At 39.3% G+C, this 26,826-nt stretch overlaps 1 protein-coding gene across 2 annotated transcripts in view; it reads right to left on the bottom strand.

Annotated features, from left to right (window-relative positions):
- Positions 1 to 26,826, bottom strand: part of NFATC3 (nuclear factor of activated T cells 3) — a 125,746-nt gene that overhangs the window by 8,646 nt on the left and 90,274 nt on the right. Inside the window, exons 7-10 of one of the 2 annotated variants that reach the window (XM_065898494.1) lie at positions 25,637 to 25,692; positions 24,207 to 24,333; positions 16,161 to 17,162; positions 1,755 to 1,855 (exon numbers count right to left, since the gene is read on the bottom strand). In XM_065898494.1, coding sequence (XP_065754566.1) covers positions 1,755 to 1,855; positions 16,161 to 17,162; positions 24,207 to 24,333; positions 25,637 to 25,692 — 1,286 coding nt within the window. Of the gene's footprint in view, positions 1 to 1,754; positions 1,856 to 16,160; positions 17,163 to 24,206; positions 24,334 to 25,636; positions 25,693 to 26,826 lie in introns of those variants that run through there. The other variant, XM_065898493.1, reaches the window with a different exon arrangement.

Genomic DNA, 26,826 nt, shown 5'->3' with positions numbered 1-26,826 from the left:
GCCCGCGAGCCACAACTACTGAAGCCCACGCGCCTAGAACCGAGCTCTGCAACAGGAGAAGCTACCGCAATGAGAAGCCTGCACACTGCAACGAAGAGTAGCTCGCGCTCACCGCAACTAGAGAAAGCCTGCGCACGGCAACGAAGACCCAACACAACCAAAAATAAAGAAATTTTAAAAAACGGATGTGGGATTCTGAATTTTAGGCCTATCAGAAGATTGTCCTTTTCCTTATTTTTTTTCATTTTGTACATTTTCCCTGAGTAATCTTGTCCATTTCTATATACTGTACTGTTGACTCCCACATCTGTTGTCTCCAGGGCCCAAACCTGAGCTCCAGAGCTGTAAACCCACATGACTCATTCCACACCTATGCTATGAATCCCACATGCTTGCCTCTTCAAGATCTTGCCCCACAAATTTCCTGCACTCTTCTCTTTAATCAATCTACTCACCAATCCTCTCCTCCTGGATTCTTTTCATCATTGCTTAAATATGGGTAAGTCTCTATCTCAAACAAGCAAGCGAGCAAACAAATAAAAACCCTAGACCTCACATGGCCCTCTACATCTAATTTCTTTCTTTCATTGTTTAACATCTTAAAGGAGTTATCTACACTGCCTGCTGTTTCTCTATTCTTACCTCCTGTTCATTCCTTAGTCATCCATTGATCCCTTCACTCCACAGAAACATTTCTTACCAAGATCACTAGTGACCATCTTGTTGCTTCATACACAAGAAGGGCAGTGGGGTAAACACCGGAAGAAATAAGCTTTAATTTTGGTTCAGCCACGATGTGACTAGGGCAATTTAATCTTTTTTCAACTGATCTTCTCAACTATGATACAAGGAAATTCATTTAAATCCTTCTATAACTCTCCTGAGAGTTTTATAGATATGTAGAAATTTAGTGGCCAATGATGTTGGACCAGGGTAGGCTGGCCCAGCTTCTGGGAGAAGCCAGGGTTTTGGTGCCTTATCTATCAGGAAGCTTTAGCATCCTAAATATAAAGATTTGGGTAGTGGACATGATTTCTAAGTCCCCTTCCAAATCCAAATTCATTAAAATGAAATTCAAATGGCATTTTGAGAACTACAATCTGTATGTTTATAATTTCTACCACAGACTTTCTCAAGTGGCTTTGAGAGTCTTTGAAGAAAGAAGCTGTGTGAGGGAGAGGGAGTGGTATGGTTGCTTGCTGAGGCACAGAGGCCTGAGGCCCAGCCCCCTCCTCACAAGCACTGACTCCTTCCAAATGAAGCCCCAGATGAACTACCAGCGTGCAAACATGGGCCTAAAGGACAGGCTCAAGGGTAAACGATCCAGGTTGCCTCTGGCAAATGGTTAACATTTCCTGCTTTATTTCCATTCCATACTGCCTCACATCAAAACTTAGAGCACTTGACCAGAAATGAGTAGGCTTACACACCTTATCAGCAACCAAATTTACTCCGCATCCAAGCCACAGAATTCATATAGACAGGACTCCCTCTGCTTTGGTTCAATAAATCCAATCAACACTTGACTTTTATTCAATCCCAGACTAAAATTATAAGTGTGAGAGCCTGAGTGTAGTTAAATTTAAAAAGCACTCTTATAGTCAAAGTTTAGTTCCAGAGATAATGAGTGGGCCCCTACCAAGAAGATGCCCATGTATACCCCCTCCTCTGCAGCACATGCAAATCTGGCCACTGCATGCAAATATCAGACTTGGGCAGAAAAACAGTGACACATTTCAATCAACACTCACCCTCTAGATTCTCCAGAAAGGAGGTGGACATGAGAGCTCACTGTGGTTAGGCCATTTCTCTGCTGAACCTGATGGCTGGTGTTCCAAGTCAGACATAAACTGGTCTGTGTCAAAGAAGACAACATCACTACTGAATGGAACAAACCAGAGGGTAACAATCTACTACATGCCCAGCTTGTTTTTTTCTATAATTAAGAGGAATTTAGTTGTCCTTTATCTGTCAATCACTGCATAAAATGGCTCCCCGCATTTTATTAGATAATATAAATATTGAAGTCCAGAGAGTTTAGGTAACGCTGATTTATTTTCTAAATTTAAAAGGGCAGTTATTTTAAAAAGTTACAATGGCGGTTTTCAGTGATTTTAAAGGACAGATTTAGTTTTAAATAAACTAGTTTTTATTAGATTAGATCTATCAGTGGTTCCCAAATACATGTCTGTGGCTACATCACAGTTATCTGGGCACTTAATAAAAAAAATAAACTCCTGGGCTCTACTTCAGAGCACAGAATCAAAATGTCTAAGGGTACGAGCCCAGAACACTATACGCATAGGTAAATTTATGGGTCATGGAGGAATATTTTTTAAACTGAAGTTCACATCCATTAGCAGGCTATGAAATCAATTCAGCAAGCTGAAATCAGTATTTAAAAAAATAAATAGAACAAAATAGAAGATAAGGTACATTTTTTTAATAAAGGTTAAGGATTGGCTTGTGAGCCTTTCATGTTAGTTGTGTATGTTTTTTGTGTTTGTTTGTTATGTAATGGATCATGCTATAAAACTTACTTCTTATTGTTAGAAGCTGTCAAAAATGTTGAAAGTCACTGTACTCAAGAAGAGTCACTATTACCAGTTTTGTGATAATTGCTGACACACACAGATGCCCAGTTAAAGAGTCCAAAATACAATGAGGCAAAACCTCCTCCTGTGACCTATAAGGAATTATTTTTGGCCTTTGCTGTACAAATTCAAATAAAAGGACCTAACCTTTTATTAGATTCTAGAAGAATGATTATTTTATCGTGGAAGAGAAGAAACTGTAGTCTCTGTGAACTAATTAATACCCTCCTCTTAGGCAGATAAAAGAGGGAAAACAGGGCTTCCCTGGTGGCGCAGTGGTTGAGAGTCCGCCTGCCGATGCAGGGGACACAGGTTCGTGCCCCGGTCCGGGAGGATCCCACATGCGGCGGAGCGCCTGGGCCCGTGAGCCATGGCCGCTGAGCCTGCGCATCCGGAGCCTGTGCTCCGCAACGGGAGAGGCCGCGACAGTGAGAGGCCCGCGTACCGCAAAAAAAAAAAAATTTTCAAGAAAAATAACCCAGAAACAAACCATGACAATATACAGTCAATTCATTTTCACTTTCAAGCAAGGGTTCTATTAGACATGCAAAAAAAGAATGGAAGCTGGACTCATCCTCCATACCATATACAAAGTTAACTCAAAATGGATCAAAGACCTAAACATTAAGAGCTAAAATTATAAAACTCTTAGAAGAAGAAAACATAGGGCAAGTCTTCATGACCTTAAATTGGGCAACAATTTCTTAAGTATGACACTAAAAGCACAGGCAACAAAAGAAAAAATTGATAAAGTGGACTTCATCAAAATTAAAAACATCAAAGGATCCTATCAAGAGAGTGAAAAGACAATCCACAGAATGGGAGAAAATATATGCAAATAACTTATTTGAGACGGATTTAATATTCAAAAAATATAAAGAACTCCATCTCAACCAAAAAAATGGGCAAAATATTTGACTAGACATTTCTCCAGAAAAAATAAACAAATGACCAATAAGCTCACGAAAAGATACCCAAAATCATTAGTCATTAGGGAAATGCAAAATAAAACCACAATGACACCACTTTACACCTATTTAGGATGGCTTTTTTTTTTTTAAATAAACATAAGTGTTGGCAAGGATGTGGAGACACTGGAACCCTCATGCACTGTAAATGTAAAATGGTGCAGCCACTGTGGGAAAAATATTAGTTTGGCAGTTCCTCAAAAAGTTGAAAAAAGAATTCCTTTTGGTCCAGCAATTCCACTCCTAGAATACCCAATAGAACTGAAAATAGAGACTCAGATACCTATACTCCAATATTCAAAGCATCACTATTCAAAACAGCCAAACGGTGAAAACAAATCAAATGTCTTTCAACAGATGAATGGACAAACAAAATATGGCATATACATACAATGGAATATTATTCAGCCATAAAAAGGAATGAAATTCTGATCTATGCTTACAACATGGCTGAACCTTGGAAACATCACGCTAAGTGCAATAAGCCAGACACAAAAGGGCAAATGTTGTATTCCACTTATATGAGGTATCTTGAGTAGGGAAAGTTATGGAAATGGAAAGCAGAATAAAGGTTACCACAGGCTGGGTTGTAGGGAGAGAATGGGGAGTTATTGCTTAATGTGTATAGAGTTGCTGTTTAGGGTGATGAAAAAGTTCTTGAAATACACAGTGGTGATGGCTACACACTACTGTGAGTGTACTTAATGTCACTGAACCATACACTTAAAATGGTTAAAATGGTAAATTTTATGTTATGTATATTCTACCGAATTTTAAAATTTTCAAAAACAAACTGTGTGGGACTTCCCTGGTGGTCCAGTGGGTAAGGCTCCGCACTCCCAATGCAGTGTGCCTAGGATCAATCCCTGTTTGGGGAACTAGATCCTGCATGCCTGCCGCAACTAAGAGCCCGCATGCTGCAACTAAGAGTCCATATGCCACAACTATAGAAGCCCACATGTTGCAACTAAGCATCCACATGCCACAACTAAAGAAGTCCACATGCCACAACTAAAAGATCTCGTGTGCCGCAACTAACACCCGGCACGGCATAAATAAATAAATAAGTATTAAGAAAAAAAACTGTGGGTTTTCTCATAGGAGAACATTGTATGAAATGACTGAATGAGGTTTTCAGAGATCGAACCATTGACTCACAGCAACACCTGGGGCTTCCCTGGTGGCGCAGTGGTTGGGAGTCTGCCTGCCGATGCAGGGGACACGGTTTCGTGCCCCGGTCCGGGAAGATCCCACATGCCGCGGAGCGGCTGAGTCCATGAGCCATGACCGCTGAGCCTGCGCGCCCGGAGCCTGTGCTCCGCAACGGGAGAGACCACAGCAGTGAGAGGCCCGCGTACCGCAAAAAAAGAGCAACACCTGGAGGACTTCTGTAAATCCCTCTTAAAATTTATAAATCTGGGATATGGAATCTGTTCCTTTTTTAAATTTTTTTATTTATTATTTATTTATTTAGGCTGTGCTGGGCCTTAGTTGTGTCATGCAGACACTTAGTTGCAGCATGCACGCAGGATCTAGTTCCCCGATCAGGGATTGAACCCGAGCCCCCTGCATTGGGAGCATGGAGTTTTACCCACTGGACCACCAGGGAAGTCCCAGAATCTGTTCCTTTTATAAAAAAGTTTTGAAAATTTAAATATTTATAAATTATGTCTGTGGGAAGATGAGCAAAATTTCCCCACTCGTCAAAGCTGCCTCTTGACCAAGCTGCTTACTTTAGCCACCTTATCGATATATAGGCTTTTCTGGTTTATACAAACAGACAATGATCTGGTGGGTATTAGAAAAGAAAGGCTTTGGAACCGTACTGTCATCACTTACTGGATTGGTGACCTAAGGGAAGTTGTTTAACCCTTGTAAATCTGTTTATGAGCTTGTGAATTTGTTTACTTATTTGTTCAAAGTCTCCTGAAATGTAAGTGTAGGCACTCTGCAACATTTTATAGAAATACAATTATTATTACCTAAATGATAAAGGCAGGACAATTATCACTTAATGACCTCATCTAGTCTGGTGGCTTTAACTACCTCCTGCATGCCAACAACCCTCAAATTTATATCTTCAGTCTATAACTCACTTCTAAACTCTAGACTTCAGCCAACTGACTACTTTATATCTCTACTTGAATGTTCAACAGATACCATAAACAAAACACATCCAAAATTGAACACCTGATCTTTCTCCAAAACCTGCTCCATCCAGAGCCTTCCCCATCTTACCTGACAGCAATGCCATCTTTTCAGTTGCTCAGGCAAAACCCCATTCGTGTCATCTTCTTTCTCTCACATCTCACATGGAATCTGTCAGGAAATGCTACTGGCTCTACCTTTAAAATACATCAAAAATCAGTCCATCTCTTAGTCCAAACCATCATTTCTGGCCTGGATTACTATAATAGCATCTTAACTGGTCTCCCTGTTTCTGCCCTTGCCTCTCTACCCAGCAGCCAGAGTGACCCTGTTAAAACCTATATCAGGGGCTTCCCTGGTAGCGCAGTGGTTAAGAATCACTCTGCCTCGCAGTGGTTAAGAATCCGCCTGCCAATGCAGGGGACATGGGTTCAAACCCTGATCTGGGAAGATCCTACATGCTGTGGAGCAATTGAGCCCATGCGCCACAACTACTGAGCCTGCACTCTAGAGCCCTCGTTGAACAAATACTGAGCCCACATGCCACAACTACTGAAGCCCATGCACCACAACAAGAGAAGCCACCACAATGAGAAGCCCGCGCACCGCAACGAAGAGTAGCCCCTACTCGATGCAACTAAAGAAAGCCTGCGTGCAGCAACGAAAATCTAATGTAGCCCCAAAAAACAACAGAAATTCTTAAAAAAAAAAGAATCCACCTGACAGTGCAGGGGACATGGGTTCGAGCCCTGGTCCAGGAAGATCCCACATGCCATGGAGCAACTAAGCCCGTGTGCCACAACTACTGAAGCCCACGCGCCTAGAACCTGTGCTCTACAAGAGACGCCACCACAATGAGAAGCCCGTGCACCGCAATGAAGAGTAGCCACTCCTCGCCACAACTAGAGAAGGCCCGCGTCCAGCAATGAAGACCCAACACAGCCAAAAATAAATAAATAAAACAAACCTGTATCAGATCATGATGACTCATCTGTTCAAAACTCTACAACAAAGGCCTACAAGACCCTATGTAAGAGTTCTTCAAAGTGTGATCAAGGACATGTGGGGTTCTCTGAGGACTTTTAAGGGAGTCTTCGAGGTCAAAATTCTCCTTATAATAATACCAAATTTTTTTGCCTTTTTCATTATCATTCTCTCCTGAGTTTACAGAGGAGTTTTCCACTCGGAAACAAATTGTATGTGATGACTTCATTGCTGTGATGGGTGATGGAAAGTGTCTGTGTATTCTTGTTTTCAAAAGTTCTCAGTTTTAACTTCTAATACAAATAAAAACTGATACATACAAACCACCTAAATAAAAGTTCTTGGGGATCCTCAAAAATTTTTAAGATTATAAAGGAGTCCTGAGAAAGACAGTCCCTTCAGCAAGTGGTGCTGGGAAAGTTGGACAACTGCATGTAAATCAATGAAGTTGATTTACACACCCTCACACCATGTACAAAAATAAACTCAAAATGGCTTAAAGACTTAAACATGAGACATGACACCATAAAACTCCTAGAAGAGAGCATAGGAAAAACATTCTCTGACATAATACCAGTGTTTTCTTACGTCAGTCTCACAAGGCAATAGAAATAAAAACAAAAATAAACAAATGGGACTTAATCAAACTTACAAGGTTTTGCATAGCTGAGGAAACCATTAAAAAAAAAAAAACAACGAAAAGACAACCTATGGAATGGGAGAAAACATTTGCAAATGATATGACAGACAAGGGCTTAATTTCCAAAACATACAAACAGCTCATACAACTCAACAACAAAAAACCAAACAACCCAATCAAAAAGTGGGCAGGGCCTTCCCTGGTGGCTCAGTGGTTGAGAGTCCATCTGCCGATGCAGGGGACGCGGGTTCGTGCCCCCGTCCGGGAAGATCCCACATGCCGCGGAGCGGCTGGGCCCGTGAGCCATGGCCGCTGAGCCTGCGTGTCTGGAGCCTGTGCTCCGCAACAGGAGAGGCCACAACAGTGAGAGGCCCGCGTACCACACACACAAAAAAGGGCAGAAAACACATGGGCATGCTAACAGATGCTCAACATCACTAATTACTGGAGAGATGCAAATCAAAATTACAATGAGGTACCACCTCACACTGGTCAGAATGGCCCTCATTAAAAAGTCTACAAATAAATGCTGGAGAGGGTATGGAGAAAAGGGAACTACACTGTTGGTGGGAATGTAAGTTGGTACAGCCACTATGGAAAACAGTATGAAGATTCCTCAGAAAACTAAAAATAGAATTACCATATGATCCAGCAACCGCACTCCTGGGAATATACCCAGACAAAACTATAATTCAAAAAGATACGTGCACCCCTATGTTCACAGCAGCACTGTTCACAATAGCCAAAACATGGAAATAACCTAAATGTCCATTGACAGATGAATGGATAAAGAAGATGTGGTACATGTATACAATGGAATACTACTCAGACATAAAAAAGAATGAAATAGTGCCATTTGCAGCAACATGGGTGCAACTAGAGAGTATCATACTAAGTGAAGTAAATCAGACAGAGAAAGAGAAATATCACATGATATCACTTACATGTGGAATATAAAATATGGCACAAATGAACTTATCCACAAAACAGAAACTGACTCATAGACATAGAAAACAGACTTGTGGTTGCCAAGGGGGGCGGGGGGGAAGGAGAGGGAGGGACTGGGAGTTTGGGTTTGGTAGATGCAAACTATTATGTTTAGAATGGATAAACAACAAGGTCCTAATGTATAGCACAAGGAACTATATTCAATATCCTATGATAAACCATAATGGAAAAGCATATAAAAAAAGAATGTTTATGTATGTATAACTGAGTCACTTTGCTGTACAGCAGAGATTCGCACAACACTGTAAATCAACTATACTTCAATTAAAAAGAAAAAAAAAAGGAGTCCTGAGACCAAAAAGTTTGAAAACTGTTGCCCTACACGTTTGGCTCCCCATTTCCTCCTTGACCACATCTCCTACTACTTTCCCTCTAGATCCCTCATATTCCAGCCACACTGGCCTCATTGCCATTCCTCAATAAGCCAGACATGCTCTTACCTTAAGGTCTTTCCTCTGCTTGTCCCTTTGGCCTAGAATACTCTTCCCCCAGGTATCTACATTGGTAATTTCCTCATCTTCAAGGTTTTTTCGTCTCATCTTCAAGTTTTTGATCAAATGTTACCTCATCAATGAGGTTTATTTACTGTATTTAAAATTGTACGGACTTCCCTGGTGGCACAGCAGTTAAGAATCTGCCTGCCAATGTAGGGGACACAGGTTCGATCTCTGCTCCAGGAAGATCCCACACACCGCAGAGCAGCTAAGCCCGTGTGCCACAACTACTGAGCCTGTGTGCCACAACTACTGAAGCTCACGAGCCTAGAGCCCATGCTCTGCAACAAGAGAAGCCACTGCAATGAGAAGCCCATGCACCGCAACGAAGAGTATCCCCTTCTCGCCCCAACTAGAGGAAGCCCTCACACAGCAACAAAGACCCAACACAGCCAAAAAAATAAATAAATAAAAAATAAGTAAATAAAATACTTTTGTCCCTGTGAATGATTCATTTCCAAAGGAACTCAGAAACAGGATAAGAATTTTAAAATAGAATACATCTTTAGACACTGGCTTCGTATCTTACACTTGACAGACATCAGAAAGTTACTATGTTTATTGTGTTTATAGAAGTGAGATTATATAATGTAATCAACGATAGTTATTTCAGAAGCCACTAAACACGTGCAAGACAATCTAAATTTCAGACAGACCTGGATTCAAATGCCAGTCCCAGTGTCTGTGGTCATATAACACTGTGCTTAAACTCTCTCAGCCACATCTCTGAAAATAAGGTTAATAACTCACTTTTTACAGATTGTTGGGAAGAACTAATGAGCTACGAGCAAAGTGCCTACCAGTGTTCAAAAAAAAAGTTTTATTATCAAGAAACAGTAACCATAATTCATTATTATTATTTTTAGATTGTAAAACATTTATCACAGATACATCCAGGTTTCAAAGATGTTAACATGTTTGAAATAAAAAGTGCCCAATAGAATCAATGAAATACATACTATAAATAGTGTTGGGGCAACCAGTGAAGTATTTAAAAACTAAATTTAGATCCCACCCTCAATACCTTACAACTCAGTGTCTTATACTCCAATAAAGTCTAGGTTAAATAAAAAATTTAAATATTAACAGTAAGATCATTCAAGTCCTAGAGGAAAATATAAGTGGGAACTTTGTATAACATTGGGGTGAGATAAGCCTTTCTAAACAAGATTCCCAAAGCACAGATCAAAAAGAAATGCTGTGGAGCAACTAAGCCCGTGCGCCACAACTATTGCGCCTGCGCTCTAGAGCCCGTGAGCCACAACTACTGATCCCATGTGCCACAACTACTGAAGCCCGTGTGCCTACAGCCCGTGCTCCACAACAAGAGAAGCCACCACAATGAGAAGCCCACGCACCGCAACGAAGAGTAGCTCCCGCTTACTGCAACTAGAGAAAAACCCTCGCGCAGCAATGAAGACCCAATGCAGCCAAAAATAAAAACAAACAAACAGAAATCAAAAAGAAAAGATATATTAGGTTGGACCACCTAAATATTTTACATTTCTATAGATCAAAACACTATTTTAAAAACTGGTAAACAAATGAACTGGCAAAATATATATGCAATACACGTGAGACAGAAAATTAATTCATCAATTATTTTTAAATACACTTTTTGAAGTGAATTTATTTTGAAGACTTCTGATATGCTGTGATATGCTGGCTATTTACTGGTAACCTCTCTTGGATTTTTCCCAGTTTATGTATAAATTTTAGTGTCAAGTTGATTCAAGGAAAAAATTTTGTTCATATACAATATAACTAATTTGTGCCATGTAAGATAACACAGACACACCTGATATGAGAAATAAAAGGTCTTCTCAAATGCTTGCTCTTGCTTCACTGGGTCTAAAAATTAAATTTTCTTATTATATGTCCAAGAGTGGTTGTGTCTAAGGTCCTGAATCCCCATCATGATCCGTTCTGCGTAAGCCATGATCCAAAGCCTACATGGGTATTATTTGTGGGACTTTTTGCCTCTGGAATTATCCATCATAAATATGTTTGAGGCTGGACGGTACATGTATGCTTCCCAGAAGAGTATTCATGAGTTACCCAGAGTCCTAGTTGAAAGAGAAAGTTCAGTATTATCTACCTCCCTTCACTACTGAGCCCCTAAGTGATTCAACACCTCATTTGGGACCCAGTCTCATTATTGGCTATGCATGGCTTTCTTTTGTTTTATTTATTTAAATACAATAAACACCATTAAACGAGTATCCAACAGGTGGGCTAGCTCACTGACAATAATATTTACCCTTCTGCTCCTCCATACCAGTCTCCTGACTTTCCCATCCAAGTTAATCACCTGAATCTTGTATTTATCATTTCCTTGCAACTGGAAAGCAGGTTCATCTGCTTGTCACCTATATAGAACTGCAGCAGCAGAGGTCACGTCTAGAGTCCCTGTTTACAGTCAAATTAGCAATTGCCCTACATTCAGGATCAGCATGTTACTGCACAGAGCCTGCAAGTGGCAGTGTCAGTTTTCACCACAGCAGCAGGTCAGGCTATATTTAACATGTACCCTCTTCTCTGCTGAAGAGCTGTAGCTACGGTTCTGTTAGTCTGTGAAAGAAGGAGGACAAGAGGGAATTGAGGGACTCTAATGGAAAGTTCTTACTGGATTCAGCTCAATCACAAATTAAATGGGCCTGTATTTAAAAGTCTAAGACAGTCTAGTTTAACAATACTATAATCTTAATTAAAATGCTCAAAACACAGCTGTGACAATTTCTATATTTTTGTACTGTTTTAATGCATATCACTTGGTCCAAATCTGGGACATACACACCATAATGCACAGAAGTGTTTAGGAAAAATTACAGCTCCAGGCACACAAACTTTAACATCTGAGTAAAAACTCACTGATAATTTTACAGAGTAGCACATGCTTTCCAAGCAGGGGCAATGGTACACTTAGGTAGCAAAGAAAAATGAAAGTAGCAAAAGAATTTTGAACAACACTCTAATTGGTTGAGTAAGTATATATTACAGCCTTCCAAGAGACTGCTTGAAAGAGAACATCAATTGGTAAAGGTCAGTATTCTGCTGCTGCTACTACCCCAAGGAATAATCCCCCTGAGGAGGGAGCCGCATTACTCTGAAAACGAGAAATGCTTCTAGGACTCTTCTGAGTTTGGAAGATTGACATGAGGGGTCAAAATCACCTCAATGAAACTGAACAAGGATTCAGTTTCTGAACAAACTAAACTGCAAAGTTTAGTCCTGGGTTCCAAAAACATATGTAAAAATCCACGGTGGAGGGGTGGGGGGTGGGGATACAGAATAGATGTGATTTAGTTATGACTAATGACTAGCACTTATGACTCACTAAATTAACAGCAAGATGGAGCTAAGAAAATCCCCTGACCTAACACCAAACTGATAAATAAAGTCTTCTGAACAAGGAAGGTGACGGTCCCAATCCACTTTGAGCTGGCTAGAGTGTTCCCTTCTGGATACGCCCTGTGAAAAGGAACTAAACACCAGGGTTCAAACAGAAGGGAACTACCATGTTAGTGAGGCTGAGGGAAGGATGAAATTGCTGGAGTGTTTTTAAGACTTGGGAAAGAGATCAAGATTTCACAGATGTGAAGGATTATTACAGAACAATGATTAGATTTGTTCTGCATTATTCCAGAGGCATCAGAACCCACATAAAACAAGGGCAGCTGGAACTTAAAAGGCCCTGAGATGTTCCAAAGAATCTGGAGATGAAGAGACCAACAGGAATATAATATCACTAGGGATACCAGAGTATGAATTCCAGTGTGAAAGATGAGGATGGAGCAGAGAGCCTTTAAAACTTCATCTATACTGAGAATCTAGAATTTTAAGATTGCCCTGGCCCCTCTCACAAACCAAGGCTCTGCTGAGAAAACAGCACTTTCTTTCATCTATTCTGCTTGCTCTACATCCACGGTCTCAAACCACAGACTGATGAAAAACATGATTGCAGATACTGAAAAAGCTCTTAGAGTACTGAATTAGGAACCAGGAGACTTGGGTTTTAGTCTTTACTCTGCTATTAAATCAGTGTTACCCTGGATGAATACCTTAAGCTCTGTAAAACTCAGATTCTTTATCTATAAAATGGGGGAGCTGTATTACAGTATTTTTAGTTCTACAAGTCTTGAATTTCTGAGCTGAGGTGCACTAATATCTTCTCTATTAAATGTCACTGAATTTAAAATAAAAAATTAAGGTGTTAATGTCCGTATTTCTAAAAGTAACAGTCAAGTAATACCTGAATGATTCTTGACAGACTCCAACTTAATTAAAAATTTCAAAAATAAAAAGGATATGTTATTTGTCTTAATCTTTAATTTGATTTAAAAAAAGGGTAAATAAATATAAAACAAATAGGATTAATGAAAGTTATTAGGATTAGATGATAAGTATATTTAACTAGTATAAGACAAATTTAAAGAAATTACTTGTGTCCTCTAGTTGCGGAGTGGAAATTACACAATATAGAAAAGTTAAAATAAAACCTGAGCTCAAGCTAACTGCAAAGTTCACTTTAAGTACTTCTAATCCTTTTTGGCGTGTTTTATGGCTTACTTTTAAAGCTTACCAGAAAGGGGCCATTCAAGTACTAGAGTTCCAAGTAGGCGTTCAAGGCCTATGAAATATGTTATTATTGTTTTTTAATGAATTTATATTAAAACTCTGCAGAACTGTAGGATTTTCTAAGCCTCTAGTTTACCTTCAAAGGCAAATCCAAAAAAAAAGGGCAAATCAAAATAACAAAATCAATGAGTCAGTTGGCAAACATCAAAAATTCACTTGATATTTGATAGCATCAAAATGTAAATTGCAAAAATTATACATCCAATAATCTGAGGTGCCCAGGAGTGTATTTTAGTTCTCCCACCCCCTCTTTAATTACCGCTAGCACCACTGAGCTTCTTTTTTTTTTTTAAGCTTTTTTGTAGCTGCACCGCACAGCATGAAGGATCCTAGTTCTCCGACCAGGGATTAAATCCACGCCCCCTGCATTGGAAGCGCAGAGTCTTAACCACCGGACCACCAGGGAAGTGCCACCACTGAGCTTCTATCAAGTCTCCTGATAGGTGGCAATAAGGGAATTCATTAGCCAGTCCTTGTCCTCTGTGGGGAACTTTGCTTAATTGTGAATGGAACAAAAATGAAATTGCTTTTATATTTGCCCTCATAGACCTCATTTTTCCAGATTCTCTGTTTCTGCAACATATCTTCACATATTCAAAAGAATCTTGACATATTCAAAAGATGAAATAAATAAAAATTCCATAAAACCTTTCTAAAAGTTCCAATTTGCTGTCCCCCCCAAAATCACTCAATCTGTGGTAAATTAGAAAGAGCAGGTTCCAGCTTTGGTCTCTTTTTAGAAAAACAGTCTTCATTTGGAAAGAAAATGAGCTGGAATACCCAGCAGCTATGAGACCTGCTTAATAAATCTTGTGTTTTCAGTGGCATCACTGAAGTGGTAGGTTATCACATTCCAGGTCTCACCCTTTGTTTCAGGGATTAAAATTCTAAACACAAACCTTGAATGCAATACAAGTGTGACAGATCAGATGCTGTTGTGAACATATATTCATGCAGTGAAATTCTGCACATGCATTCCTAGAGAACGTTCCACTATTCTCTAGGAATTAAAAAAGCTTGGGGGATCCCCTTTAGTGCTGCGTTCTAACCACCACAGCCTGCTGTTGCTGGGGGGCAGCTGTAGTACTGCAAGAAAAAGACTAGACTGAAAAGACCTGCCTCCAGTCTCAGCTCTGCTACTTACCAGTTATGTGATCTTCAGAAAGTCTGATTCTCTAAATATAGCTATCTAGAGAATCAGTAAGAGTTAAATTAGATAACAATACTATGCAAATTGTGGGTTTTGCTTGTTTACAGCTATACCTTCTGTTTATACACAAATGACCTGGCATATCCCCTTGTGGCTTTGAAAGCCGTCCTCTAGTATGCCATCTGCCCTCCAGCCACAGAAAATCATACTTTCCCAGACATAGCTCTATGTTTCTGCTTCTGTTGTCTGGTTTTCCCTTTGATTCTCATTTACCGATACTACACTTGTTCTTAGCCAAAAGGATAAGAAGTGATTGATCCTTATTTACTGAAAAATATATTCATCCTCCAAGACTGGCTTAAAAGTCATCTCCTCAAGGAAGCCTCTCTGAATCCTTCTTATAGAATCTTTCACATCTCTTTGCTGATCTCTCAATGTGCTTCTTTTATATCTTGGTTGTAAGTGACTAAGACCTACTGCATCATTGTATCCTCATATACTCATCTGACAGTAAAGCCCTGGTGCCAGGTCGGGGCTAGGGTGGGGGCTCCCACATTTTATCATTTTATATACCTTCCTTTTCCCTTATGTTTGGAATTTAAAACCAGCTTTGCAACTAAGTAGTAAATAGCCTCTCCAGATGTATAAAGGAGATGGCTGCCCTAGAGTTACTTTTCTACAGATTAATACAGAATCAGAGAGAGAATTAAAATTGTGTCCATGTTTCAAATTTTTCATATTGTACAACACTTACACAGGTAGCTTTCACTGAATTCCTATTTCGACAAAATTTCACTACCATATAAATGACAAAGCCAAGAATAAACTCTAAAATTATTACCTGAAAATCCTACCTTGGGGGAATTTTCAATTATTAAAATAATTAATTTCCAGAGTTTGCTGTCCAATTTATGATTTCATAAAAACAGAGGTCTACATACCAACTTGCTACATTTACATAAATAGCTTCTTTTTATCATGGTGCCAACAGCTGTACCACCAGCAGCAAACCAGTCTGGTCTTGTACCATCACCACTATCTGACTCAGCAAGCTGGCAGGGCCACAGAGAAGCAGGTTCTTTACTTGTGTGAGTCTCCTCAAGGACAAGAACTCTATCGTCATACCTTTCTAGTATTCCTAGCATTTAACTCTGTGCCTTGCAAAGAGGTGGCATTCTGCAACGTTTAATGAATTAACACTTCTGAATTCCATTCTCTAGACACTGTGACCTCACTGTATGTTCTGAAAGGAAAAATGCTCAATAAAAGCTCACATCTTCAGTTCCATCACAAATAGGTGGTAGGTTATTACTCAAGGTCTCACCCTTCCCAACAGATATAAGTGGTAAAATAGACTTTAAAGCATATATGTTCATGTCTATCTTCCGAGTCATATATCAACATATTTCTAGTAAAAACAACTTATTAAAAAGCCCAACCATATGCCAATAAACAATCCATGGTAACTTTCTCATGACTCTTGAGGGAAGGAAGTTCCTGGATCTTCACTGCTTCAAAGCATAAAGATGAACTTACCATCATCTAAAGTGATGTCCTGAAGACCAATTGTAGAAAAGTTAGGTTCCTGCTCTTCAGGTTCAGGTTTAATGTTCACAGTTGCCTCATCAGGTGGAAATGAAGCTGGATCGCACAAACTGTGACATAATAAGGATGAAGGTGCAGAAAGACCTCCCTGGCCTGTACTTTGTGCTTGAGTTGAGTGCTGTCCAGAATGCATTCTGGTGGCTAGAGACTGTGATGAGGCAGTTCCTGAGCTAGGAGACTGGTAAGGCATAGGCTGTAGCTGAGGAGATGGTGGCCCAGAAAGCGGTGAACTGGCCAAGGGATGAGAGGTTGCTTGGGAAGCTGTTGTAGCAGTCCCTGAATGTGAAGGACCATACGTAATGGGTTGTAACTGAGGGGAAGGCTGACCTGTAACCTGATCGGCCACTGGAGAAGAAAGAGATCTTTGTCCTGTGTTTGAACAACAGTATCCCATTGACTGCAGATGAGGCAAGGTCTGCACAGAATGAGGTGTGTGGGCTAAGAGATGTCCTGTTGAGCCTGAATTTGAAGAATGAAAAGGTATGGATGATGGTGGCTGACAGCCAAGATTTATTAAATTAGGAAGAGCTGCATCCTGCTGAAACAAAACTGGATCAAATTCTTGACTAGAGGCAGCATTAACAGGAAGACAAGTTGGTCCATTGAATACGACATTAGTTTGCATAGGCTGATAGGAAGACCCTACAGGAGGTGTTGGTGTGACTTGAAAAGGCTGGTGCACAACTGAAGAAGGTATCATACGCTGTTCTTTACCAGCACTCTCATCCCTACACTGCAACTGTGGCAGATGGGTTGAGGTTACCATGGATGCATATGTTAGCTGGATGGGACAAACCAAGCTTCTCTGTGCAGACAGTACACTGTCATGTAGGTGTCCTGTATCTGAAGAAGGCCTCTGGGTCTGGACAGGATGAGGCAATGATGGAACTGAAGACAAATCAATCTCTTCTCTGTGTTCTTGCTTCATCAAAACTGAAAAGAAAGTGATTAATGCAAATGTTATTACATAATACATAAAATAATTATGAAAGGCCTTCATTCTAGGCTACACAACTGTAGTGCACACACAAGCCAGGGGTTGAAAACTCAAATGCCTTCAGGGAAGACAGATAATATAAAATATGTGAAACCAGTAAAAAGAAGACAACACGGAGTGGTTCTTGCTTCAAAAGTATTCAAGTTAAAAAAAAAACAAACCAATACTGCATAGACCTCTATGAAGTGATATTGGAAAGATCTTTAAGACATGTTGTTAAGTAAAAAAAAGTCAATTGCAGAACATGTGTATATGTCACAATTCACGAAAAATATTGTGTATGTATATATACACACACATATACACATGTACACATGTTTTTGCTTATATATGTGTGGTATCTCTGGAAAGATGCACAATAAACTGATAACTGTTGTGTTTATTGCTGGGAAGGGAAACTAGGTGAATAGGGGATAGGAGCATGAGGAAGATTTACTTTTTACTGTCTAAGTTTTGGGGACTTTTGAATGTTTTCCACCATGTGTATATACTACTTATTTAAAAATAAATAATTTTTTTAAAACCCCAAGATCATTATGAGGGATTATTATTATCCCTGCCTTACAGATGAGTGAGTATACTGAAGAGGAGATTAAAGACACTAAGATCTCACAGCAGCTAAGTGGTATCATAAGGACTTGAACGCAGGTTTTTCTGCCTGCAAAGTCCATGCTTTTATTCACTGCAGTATACTGTATTACCAACGGAAATTCTACTTCACCATTCCACCAAGCAAGCAGAGGTTACAAATACCAATCATCATCCTTTATGACATTAGAAAAGTAGCAGATCCATGAATTAGTTTGAGTCTACTTGATGAAAGGACTGCTTAAAGTAGGAATCAATGCATTTTGCTTATTTTATTTAATATGCATATCAAAACAGAAAAGAGCCGTTAATTTACTGTGTGTCAAAACAACTGATGTCATTGTTTCTCTTGGCAAGCACTTCAGTCCATTTTTCTAAAAATTATCTACTTTAGCCTCCTATTGAAGTGCAATAATACATTAAAAAATAATTTTCCTAAATTCACATCTCATTGTTCCTTCCAAGTTTGTACTAAAAATTAACATAATTAAAATTTTCATGATCTTCACAAAATATAAGAAACTCCATTTTATGTCAAAGGAAAATAATGAGACCCAAAGCAAGGTCAAATCTCATCTGTCCATTTATTAAACCTTTGCCAAGTACAAGTCTCTTCACATAAGCATGGTCTCAATCTGAGAAAATGAAGGTAAGAATTAAGATAGCCCTGATAGTATATTTTACTGTAGAAGAGGTAATTAATGGAGCAGTTGTTTGGGGTGCATTTGAGTTCTGCACTTTGCTCTGGCTTCCTAGAAGAACAGGATAGGTTCATTATTCATCTGCTTTAGCCTCTAAATCTGGCAACTGGTGAGCCCACCTCTAACAATGAGACAACAACCCTAAGGACTGAGAGAAAGGTATATCACCAATCTCGTTGCTTCTGCCACAATGCTCATGTTCTTGACCCAGACCTCCATCCAGTTTCTGATTCTTGCTCAGGTATTTCAAGTATGGTTCACCGTGTCTACTGGCTCCTGACCTCTCTAATGTCTTTTTTTTTTTCGTTTCTTTTTTTTTCCCCCTAATGTCTTGATGCACTTACTTTTCTTCTGACTTTGGCAGAACTAGAACTTTGTCCTTGGACTACTGGATTTTTTTGTCTTCTACTTCAGCTCCTACTCTGGTCTCAGGAAAACTACAGTGAATCCTATATCCAGAGTCATATTTCTACATAAGGAAGGAGAATATCCAAGAAAGCCTACTCTCATCCCTTAATCCTTAATGGAACAGGTGGGGCCCTTGGTTACATAAGTGGTTGGTTATCATGCACTAAAAAGGAGACAGAGGGACTGAAAACTACAGCATAACATCCATCTTTTTTGCATGCTCCAATCCTTATTTCTATGTTCCTGACTGACATGTGGGTAGCCAGATTGAGAATTGGCTCTACTAAATCGAGTGCATTTCCACTCTGCCAAATCAAGTATCACTCTTTTTGTCTATAAGAGATTCAGACTCCAACCTGACCAAACCATAAGAAGTCCTCACCGCTGGTCTATGGTAATTTATTCTTGTTTGGAGGGAAATACAGTTAAACAGATCTTATAATACCTACAATGAGATGAGTTTTAGAAACACAATAACTCTACCTTTTGTATTATACATGCTAATTCTCAAACTTAGAATGTTGATGAACAGAGGCATCCAGGAAAAAAAAAAAAAATCAACTGGTCTAGTGGTTTTCAAACCATGAGAAGCCTCACACTCTTCTTGAAGTGGTGGATGTAGAAGAACAGGATGTAAAGAGAAAGAGCTCTGGATTTCCTTTTCCAGTGCAAAGAGAGCACCCAAGCTGGCTTTCATCCTTTTTCATATACTGGCTTTTTGCATAAGATTTTATTTGAAGAATAAACAACCTAAGCAATTTGAAAACCACTGCTTTAGTATTATATCCTCATTTTATAGAGGTTAATCAGTAGGTACAGTCTGTGGCAGAGCTGAGATCTGATCTCCTGACTGTAAGGCATGCTTTTTCTCCCAATCAAAACAACCACAATACAAAAGTCAGTCTGTCCAGTCAACTATTTGGAACACAGAATATACCCTTCCACAGGCAAAATATTATACATAAGAGTTTGGCTCTAATGCTGCTCTGAAAAATCCCCATGATGCCAAAAGCCAGAGCTCAGATGGTACCCCCAAGTACAAATAACTTCTGCTGGGCTTCAGAGGGAGACACATTTCCTCTAGGGTGGGGGTAGAGTCTCCCACATTGGAAGTTCTGAAGCTAGAAGCTGGGCAGAAGTTCAGACAGCACCACTAAGGAAGGGCTGTGTGCTCTATTACCATCTGCGGTAAGGGTAATTTGTGAATCATACACATATGCTGCTAACTGTCTTCATTCTACAAAGTAAATGGATTGTGGGACAAATAATACTAAACACAATCCCTAATTTAAAGAAAAAATTTTTTAATCAGCCACTTGCAGCTAATGATTATTCCTCCATTGGATATTGATATTGGTCAGATCCCTATTGCTAGGGGGTTGCCAAAAAGGAAACAAATTAACAAATCCTTTAATAAAAAACATGCAACTTACGAATATCTAAAACTTTTATAAAATTTAAAAAGGAATTATTGCCCCAACATAAACAAATGGCTAAAATCTCTAATATAAAGAATTCATAAAATTAAAAAGACAAACACAATAATTCTAAAATAACAAAGGGTCATACAGTAGAATACTAAAAAGCTATCAAAATTCTGTTAAACTCTATCTGCTGATAAGGAAAAATAAAAATGTTCAGGTTACAAAATTAGTATATATAATATAGCATGGTCCCATTTCTATTTTTCTTTTTCTTTTCTTTTTTTTTTTTTTGCGGTACACGGGCCTCTCACTGTTGTGGCCTCTCCCGTTGTGGAGCACAGGCTCCAGATGCGCAGGCTCAGCGGCCATGGCTCACAGGCCCAGCCACTCCATGACATGTGGGATCCTCCTGTACCGGGGCACGAACCCGTGTCCCCTGCGTCGGCAGGCGGACTCTCAACCACTGCGCCACCAGGGAAGCCCCCATTTCTATTTTTAAAAGGATGTATCTATATACGGATCAAAAGGATCTAAAAGGAGATAATGACAGTGGAAGAGAATATGGGTGTTTTAAAAAATTTTTTCCAACTTGTCTTTTAAAAAAATTCACAGTTATGTATTTGCCTTTGTAAAAACTTTATTCAAAATTTCACTTCAGAAAAAAAGTGAAAAAAGCCAAATGTTACAGACAAAAAGCAGTAATCAACCAGAATAAGGACTGTCCAAACACTCCTGTGTGTCCACTCTTCCTTCGTTAGTGTGTGCCACCTGATTTGTATTCTGTCAACCACAAAGCCAGTTATGACAGCTCCAGTCCAATCCAATATCTCCCTGCACTCTGGAGCCCCATTGATTTCCATTCTTACATGTAATGCCCTCTAGGACTCTGCCTTTATATTGTCCTCTCAATTCAAGAGCTGATAATGTAAAGGCATTATATTTGCTCCTTTCTGTTTGCCTATTACCACCACTATGATGGTAGTAATCAACACCTCTAACATGCTGACCCTATTGTTTTTTACCCCAATTCTAGAAGCTCTCTCCCTTCTTATTCAAGTTAGATTCTATAGTTCCTCATCTCAAAAGAATTTTCTAACATTCTTGGACCCTGTTGTCTTTAGTAACTCTCACCCTGGAAGAGCTCTACTATCCATATTTTACCACCTGCCCTGAAGAATCTGAGTGCTGCTTAAGAAAGTTACATAGCAGAGCTAATTAGTATCCACAAATGAACCAATATCAACATCAAAGGTGTCCTTTGATCATGCCTAGAATCCTATTACATGTCTGTGGTAACTTACTTTTCCCTCTTTACAACTTTTTCAAACTTCTCCACACTGTTAAACTGCCAAATCACCGACATTCCCCTCACTCTGCTCACAATAGGAGACTTCATGTCATTCTTTACAGAAACAAAATTGAAGCTATCATATGGAAACTCCCTAAACTCTCCATTACTAAATCTGTAAACCTTCCTAATGTATATCCATCTTGTTCATCTCCTTTACCTTCCCTCTTGTTCCTTCTCCCATTTAAGGTCCATTCCAACTTGCATATTTTAAATCCTATCCTCTCCCAACCTTCCCAGAAACCTGATATTCTTTATCATCACTGAGGCTCTCTCCTATGTATACTCAAAATACTCTAGCTGTCTGAATCACCTTTTTAACCTTCTTGGGCCTCTCCCATATAAATCTCACCCTCCACAGTTAGTAAGTTGAGAAAAGACTAAACTGGTCAATGACATCTTTTAAAGTGACATTAGAAATATGGGAAAAATTATTTTTGAATTACAAATCTGATCACGTCACCTCCCTATTAAAACTCACTTCTTACAACTCTTTTAATACTCTATGATCCAACCAACCATAAGGCCTTTGCATATGCTACTGCCTTTATGTGGAATGTTCTCCCACACTTTATCTAACAATAATTAACAGTATAGACTGTACAGCCACACTGCCTGGATTAAAATCTCACCTCTGCCTTTATTAGCTGTGTGATCTCAGTTCACTCACTTGCCAGATGGGAAGGGCAACACTACCTACCTTATAGGGTTATGGGAGGATAAATGAGTTATTATGTATAAACTGCTGAGAATAGCACCCAGTACACACTAAATGCTTTATATGTTTACTAAATAAATGAATAAACAGATGTAGTCTAGGATACGTTATGAGCCCAGACTCTGGAACCAGACTGCCTATGTTTGGCTCTAGGAGACCTTGGGCACATTACTTAGCCACTCAGTCTCCTCATTTGTAAAATAAGACAATAACCTATCCCATAGGTTTGTTTTGTTTGTTTGTTTGTTTGTGGTACGCGGGCCTCTCACTGTTGTGGCCTCTCCTGTTGCAGAGCACAAGCTCCGGACGTGCAGGCTCAGCGGCCATGGCTCATGGGCCCAGCTACTCTGCGGCATGTGGGATCTTCCCGGATCGGGGCATGAACCCGCGTCCCCTGCATCGGCAGGCGGACTCTCAACCACTGCGCCACCAGGGAAGGCCCCCATAGGTTTATTAAGAGGATTAAATGAATACAGAAAGGTCTTAGAACAGTACTAAAACATAGTAAATGTTACATAATTATAAACTATTACTATTACTTTCTAGTTCTCAACTCCTCATAGAAGTCTTTTCACAACCAGTTAGCCTAGACAAGGGTCCCTCTGTTATTTTCACCCACAGCACTGTTTTCCTTTCCTTAACATTCCTTACCTCTGTTTCTAATTACAAATTTGTAAGTAATTTATTTATTTAGAGGTTTATTAGCTTCTATTTGTTCCACTAGATTATAAGCTCCATGAGAGAAGCTAAGAGAGGTTTTACCCAACTAGTGTGCACCCTTAAACACTTATTGAATTAATGAGTAAATGAAATGGCTAATCAAAATCTTTTGTTTTCAAAGGTTTGTATTCTATTTGAAAATTATCTCAAATATTTTATTACCAAGTAATATATTAACAAGATCAATAATAATTTTCAGATTCTGGAATATAAGTGGCCTTCAGAGGCTCTAAATGAAATACAGCCAGGCTTTAAATAATATGATGACAAATGAATGACTAATAACCAATACCCTCTCAAATTCATGTGTTTGTTCTTTTCATTTACTATAAACCATTTAAAAGTTTTTACAAGTTTTGAAGAATAAGGTTCACTATGATTTTTTTATCATTATATGTTCTGGTGACAAATGCAGCACTTAACACAGAGAAGACCTCTATAAATGTCTGTTCTCTAAGTATGTAAACATCAGCGTGAATTACTGCATATAATATTCATGTGTCACAATCCAGATCTGGAAAATTACAGCACTTGAACTGCTGCAGAAAAAGGTGTGAAAGCCTCCTTTGTTATGGTGTCTCTATAAAATCAGGAATTCTGCCATCAATATTACATTCCCCCAAAGCCAATACATGCTACAGTTGCTGCTTGCCAAATGAAAATTTAATGAGAGGTTTTGATTGGGAATGGTTGAGATGAAGACACTATGAAACAGGCACACTGCCTTTCTGCAGTGCTAAGGGCACTGGAAGGGCACAAGGAAAGTTCACACATATTCACAAACACCTACTATTCCAACAGTGCTGGTGATTTTTGATAACTCCTGAAAAACAGACTTCAAATCTATTGATACAATCTTTTAATTTCCTTATAATAAGTGACTACAAAATAACAATTGCTATCAGATCTAATATTTAAAGTCAATTCAAACTTTACAGATTAAGCATGCGTTGGGATTTTTAATGATTATAAGGACCCTACCTTTAAACACTCTAATACAGGATTCATTGAATAACTTTTTATTCATTATGAAAGAAAGCTCTATAGTAAACCATCACAACAACTCCTCGTACCTGGTGTGTAAGTAAAACGTTGAGACTGGCTTTTTTTCCTCTTGCCATTGCAAAGATAAAAGTGCACCTGCACTGCAGCTGTAACTGCTGGGTTATGATATGGAGGAACTTCAAGGACAATGTGAGCCTAAGGAGCATGGAAAGCAAGATTGTGTTACACTCAGAACTAAAAATGAAATGCACCTGCTAAACTCAACACGTCTCATGAATCTTAACTATTCAGGCTCATTATGCGAGTAAACTGGTATATAAGTCATCTGGAGATTTACTCTATGGATACTTCAGTCTTAACAGAGAAAAGCTCTTTCAAGTAAACCATTAAGGGAGAAATTGCTTTTCACTCACCCACTTGGGTTTCTAGTTGTAGCAGAAATCAAAAGTCTTACATACTATACAGCCAGATATTTTGCTGTAATAAATATTACGTATTACTATACATCTTAAGTGGAAGTCTGTTCTAATTTTTAATCAAGTTTAATAGTTCCCAAGTTGTGTTACAGTTTAGATTTCTTATCTTAAATTTTTTTTTTGGGGGGGGGGCTCACTGTGCAGCTTGCAGGATATCTCAGTTCCCCGACCAGGGACTGAGCCTGGTCCATGGCAGGGAAAGCACTGAATCCTAACCACTAGACCACCAGGGAACTCCCTTATCTTAAACTTTATATTCAAAATGTTCTAAACTGGCAATACACAAAATCTTCTATATTAAGAATAATTTTACATATGCAGGGTGAAAACTTTTAGCCCCAAATCAACTGCAATCCTTTTTAATCTTTCGGCCGCGCCGCACAGCATGTGGGGATCTCAGTTCCCCGACCAGCGACTGAACCCGCTCCCCCTGCATTGGCAGCGTAGAGTCTTAACCACTGGACCACCAGGGAAGTCCTCAACTGCAATCCTTAATCTAACTTCTCTAGGTCTTTGAAGAGCACTGTAGGAAGTGGTACTGTCTATCCCAGAAAAAATTCTGTCTCCATTCCAACCAGGATGAAGGGACCACAACTTTCAGTGCTGATTCCTGGAAGGCTTAATGTGAAGGAGCTGGAAGTAGTGTATTAAATACACAACCCCCCGAGGGCTTGTCCTCCTCCTATTTTTTGCCCACTGTATAAGTTCTTCACTGAATTTGTTTGATCTCTTCACTGAATTCAGAGAAATAAATAACTTCAGTATAAGAACCTTCTAATAATCTTTCATTTCTAATTTCTCCTTTCCCATACACAAAAACGGGGAAGAAAGACACCCAACTGTTTATCTTTCTTAAACTTTAATTTTAGTACCAGGAAAGTATCTCACATCCAAACTTCTAAAAATTCTAATTTACTTTTCCATTACTCAACAGGTAAGATTCCTCATCTATATCATAAAGCAGCATTATCCAATTTTCTCATTAAGTTTCTTACATATTTCTAAAGAAGTAAACTTCTTACCCCTTGACATTTTTCTTTGATTATTTTCCCTTCTACTTCCCACTGAGGTCGTCCATCTATTGACAGAAACAATTTACAGTTAAAAGGAATTCAAGTCAAAAAGCATACAAAATCTAATGTATTTAGTATCACAAATTTATTGGCAAAAGGAATCTTTATCTCGCTGACTTCCATTATGAAAATAAAATGTGTACCCATGGGGAAAAAATGTGGAGAAAGATCTTGGGCTGCCCAAGTTCACAGGGCCCAGAGAGTTTATTCTACTAAGTGATGTTTGAAAATCTTCTGAAAACACCTCTATCAAGTGGTGGTCAACTGCTGCTTGTATGCCTTAAGTAATGGGAAACTCACTCCCTAACCAAGTAACCCATTTCATCTTTGGAATAGTAACTGCTGCTAGAAAATTGCATCTATCTTCATGATAGACGACATTTGTCTCCTTCTAGTATCCAACCCTGGTCTAAGCACTATTCCTTGTAGCCATCACCCCAAAATCTTGAGCATTTCTGTGAGACAATACTTCAGATGTTTAAAAGTAGCTCTGTTTGCCTGTGTCTCCTTTTCTGCTGGCTAGTACCCCCAGTTCTGCATTTATCCCTTAAACAATATTTTAGCCTTCCTGGTTACTCTTCTTTGAATTCTCCAGTGTGACCATCTCCCTCCAAATGCATCAGGCTCAGGACTGAGTAGAAAAGGTGATAAATGATCCAGAAATGATAAGAGTGTGACTGAGGCTCTTGCCAAATTCTGTGGAGATGCTGTGTCTCTGTTAATAAAAGTTTTCTGGAGCAGCTACACCATGCTGACTCATATATTTAGTGTGTGGCCAGCAGTGTCCCTCTGTCTGCCACATTTCCCACTGCCAAGCTCAAGTTCCCACACTGTGTACTTATGCAGCTGGCTTTTTTTTTTAACCCCCAACCCTTGTTACATTAATTTCCCCCTACTAGACTTCATTTTCTAGGATTGCTTGGCTTGTCAATATCTTCTTAGATACTGATGGTCTTATGAACTATTTCCTAGGCTTTCCAGATTTGTGTCACCTAAAGATCTGGCCAGCACATTTTCTGTCTCTTCATCCCAAGTGAATTATTTACCTGGGGAAAGCCCCACCTGCTACTAGAGCTCTCACTCCAGCATTCTTTTTATGTCATGGGCATTTACCCAGTGACTAACCCATACAAGTATCT

Source organism: Phocoena phocoena, chromosome 20 (assembly GCF_963924675.1).
Source record: "Phocoena phocoena chromosome 20, mPhoPho1.1, whole genome shotgun sequence".
Lineage (NCBI taxonomy): Eukaryota > Metazoa > Chordata > Mammalia > Artiodactyla > Phocoenidae > Phocoena > Phocoena phocoena.
Note: the sequence above shows the minus strand (reverse complement) of the source record. Positions and strands in the feature narration are given on the sequence as shown.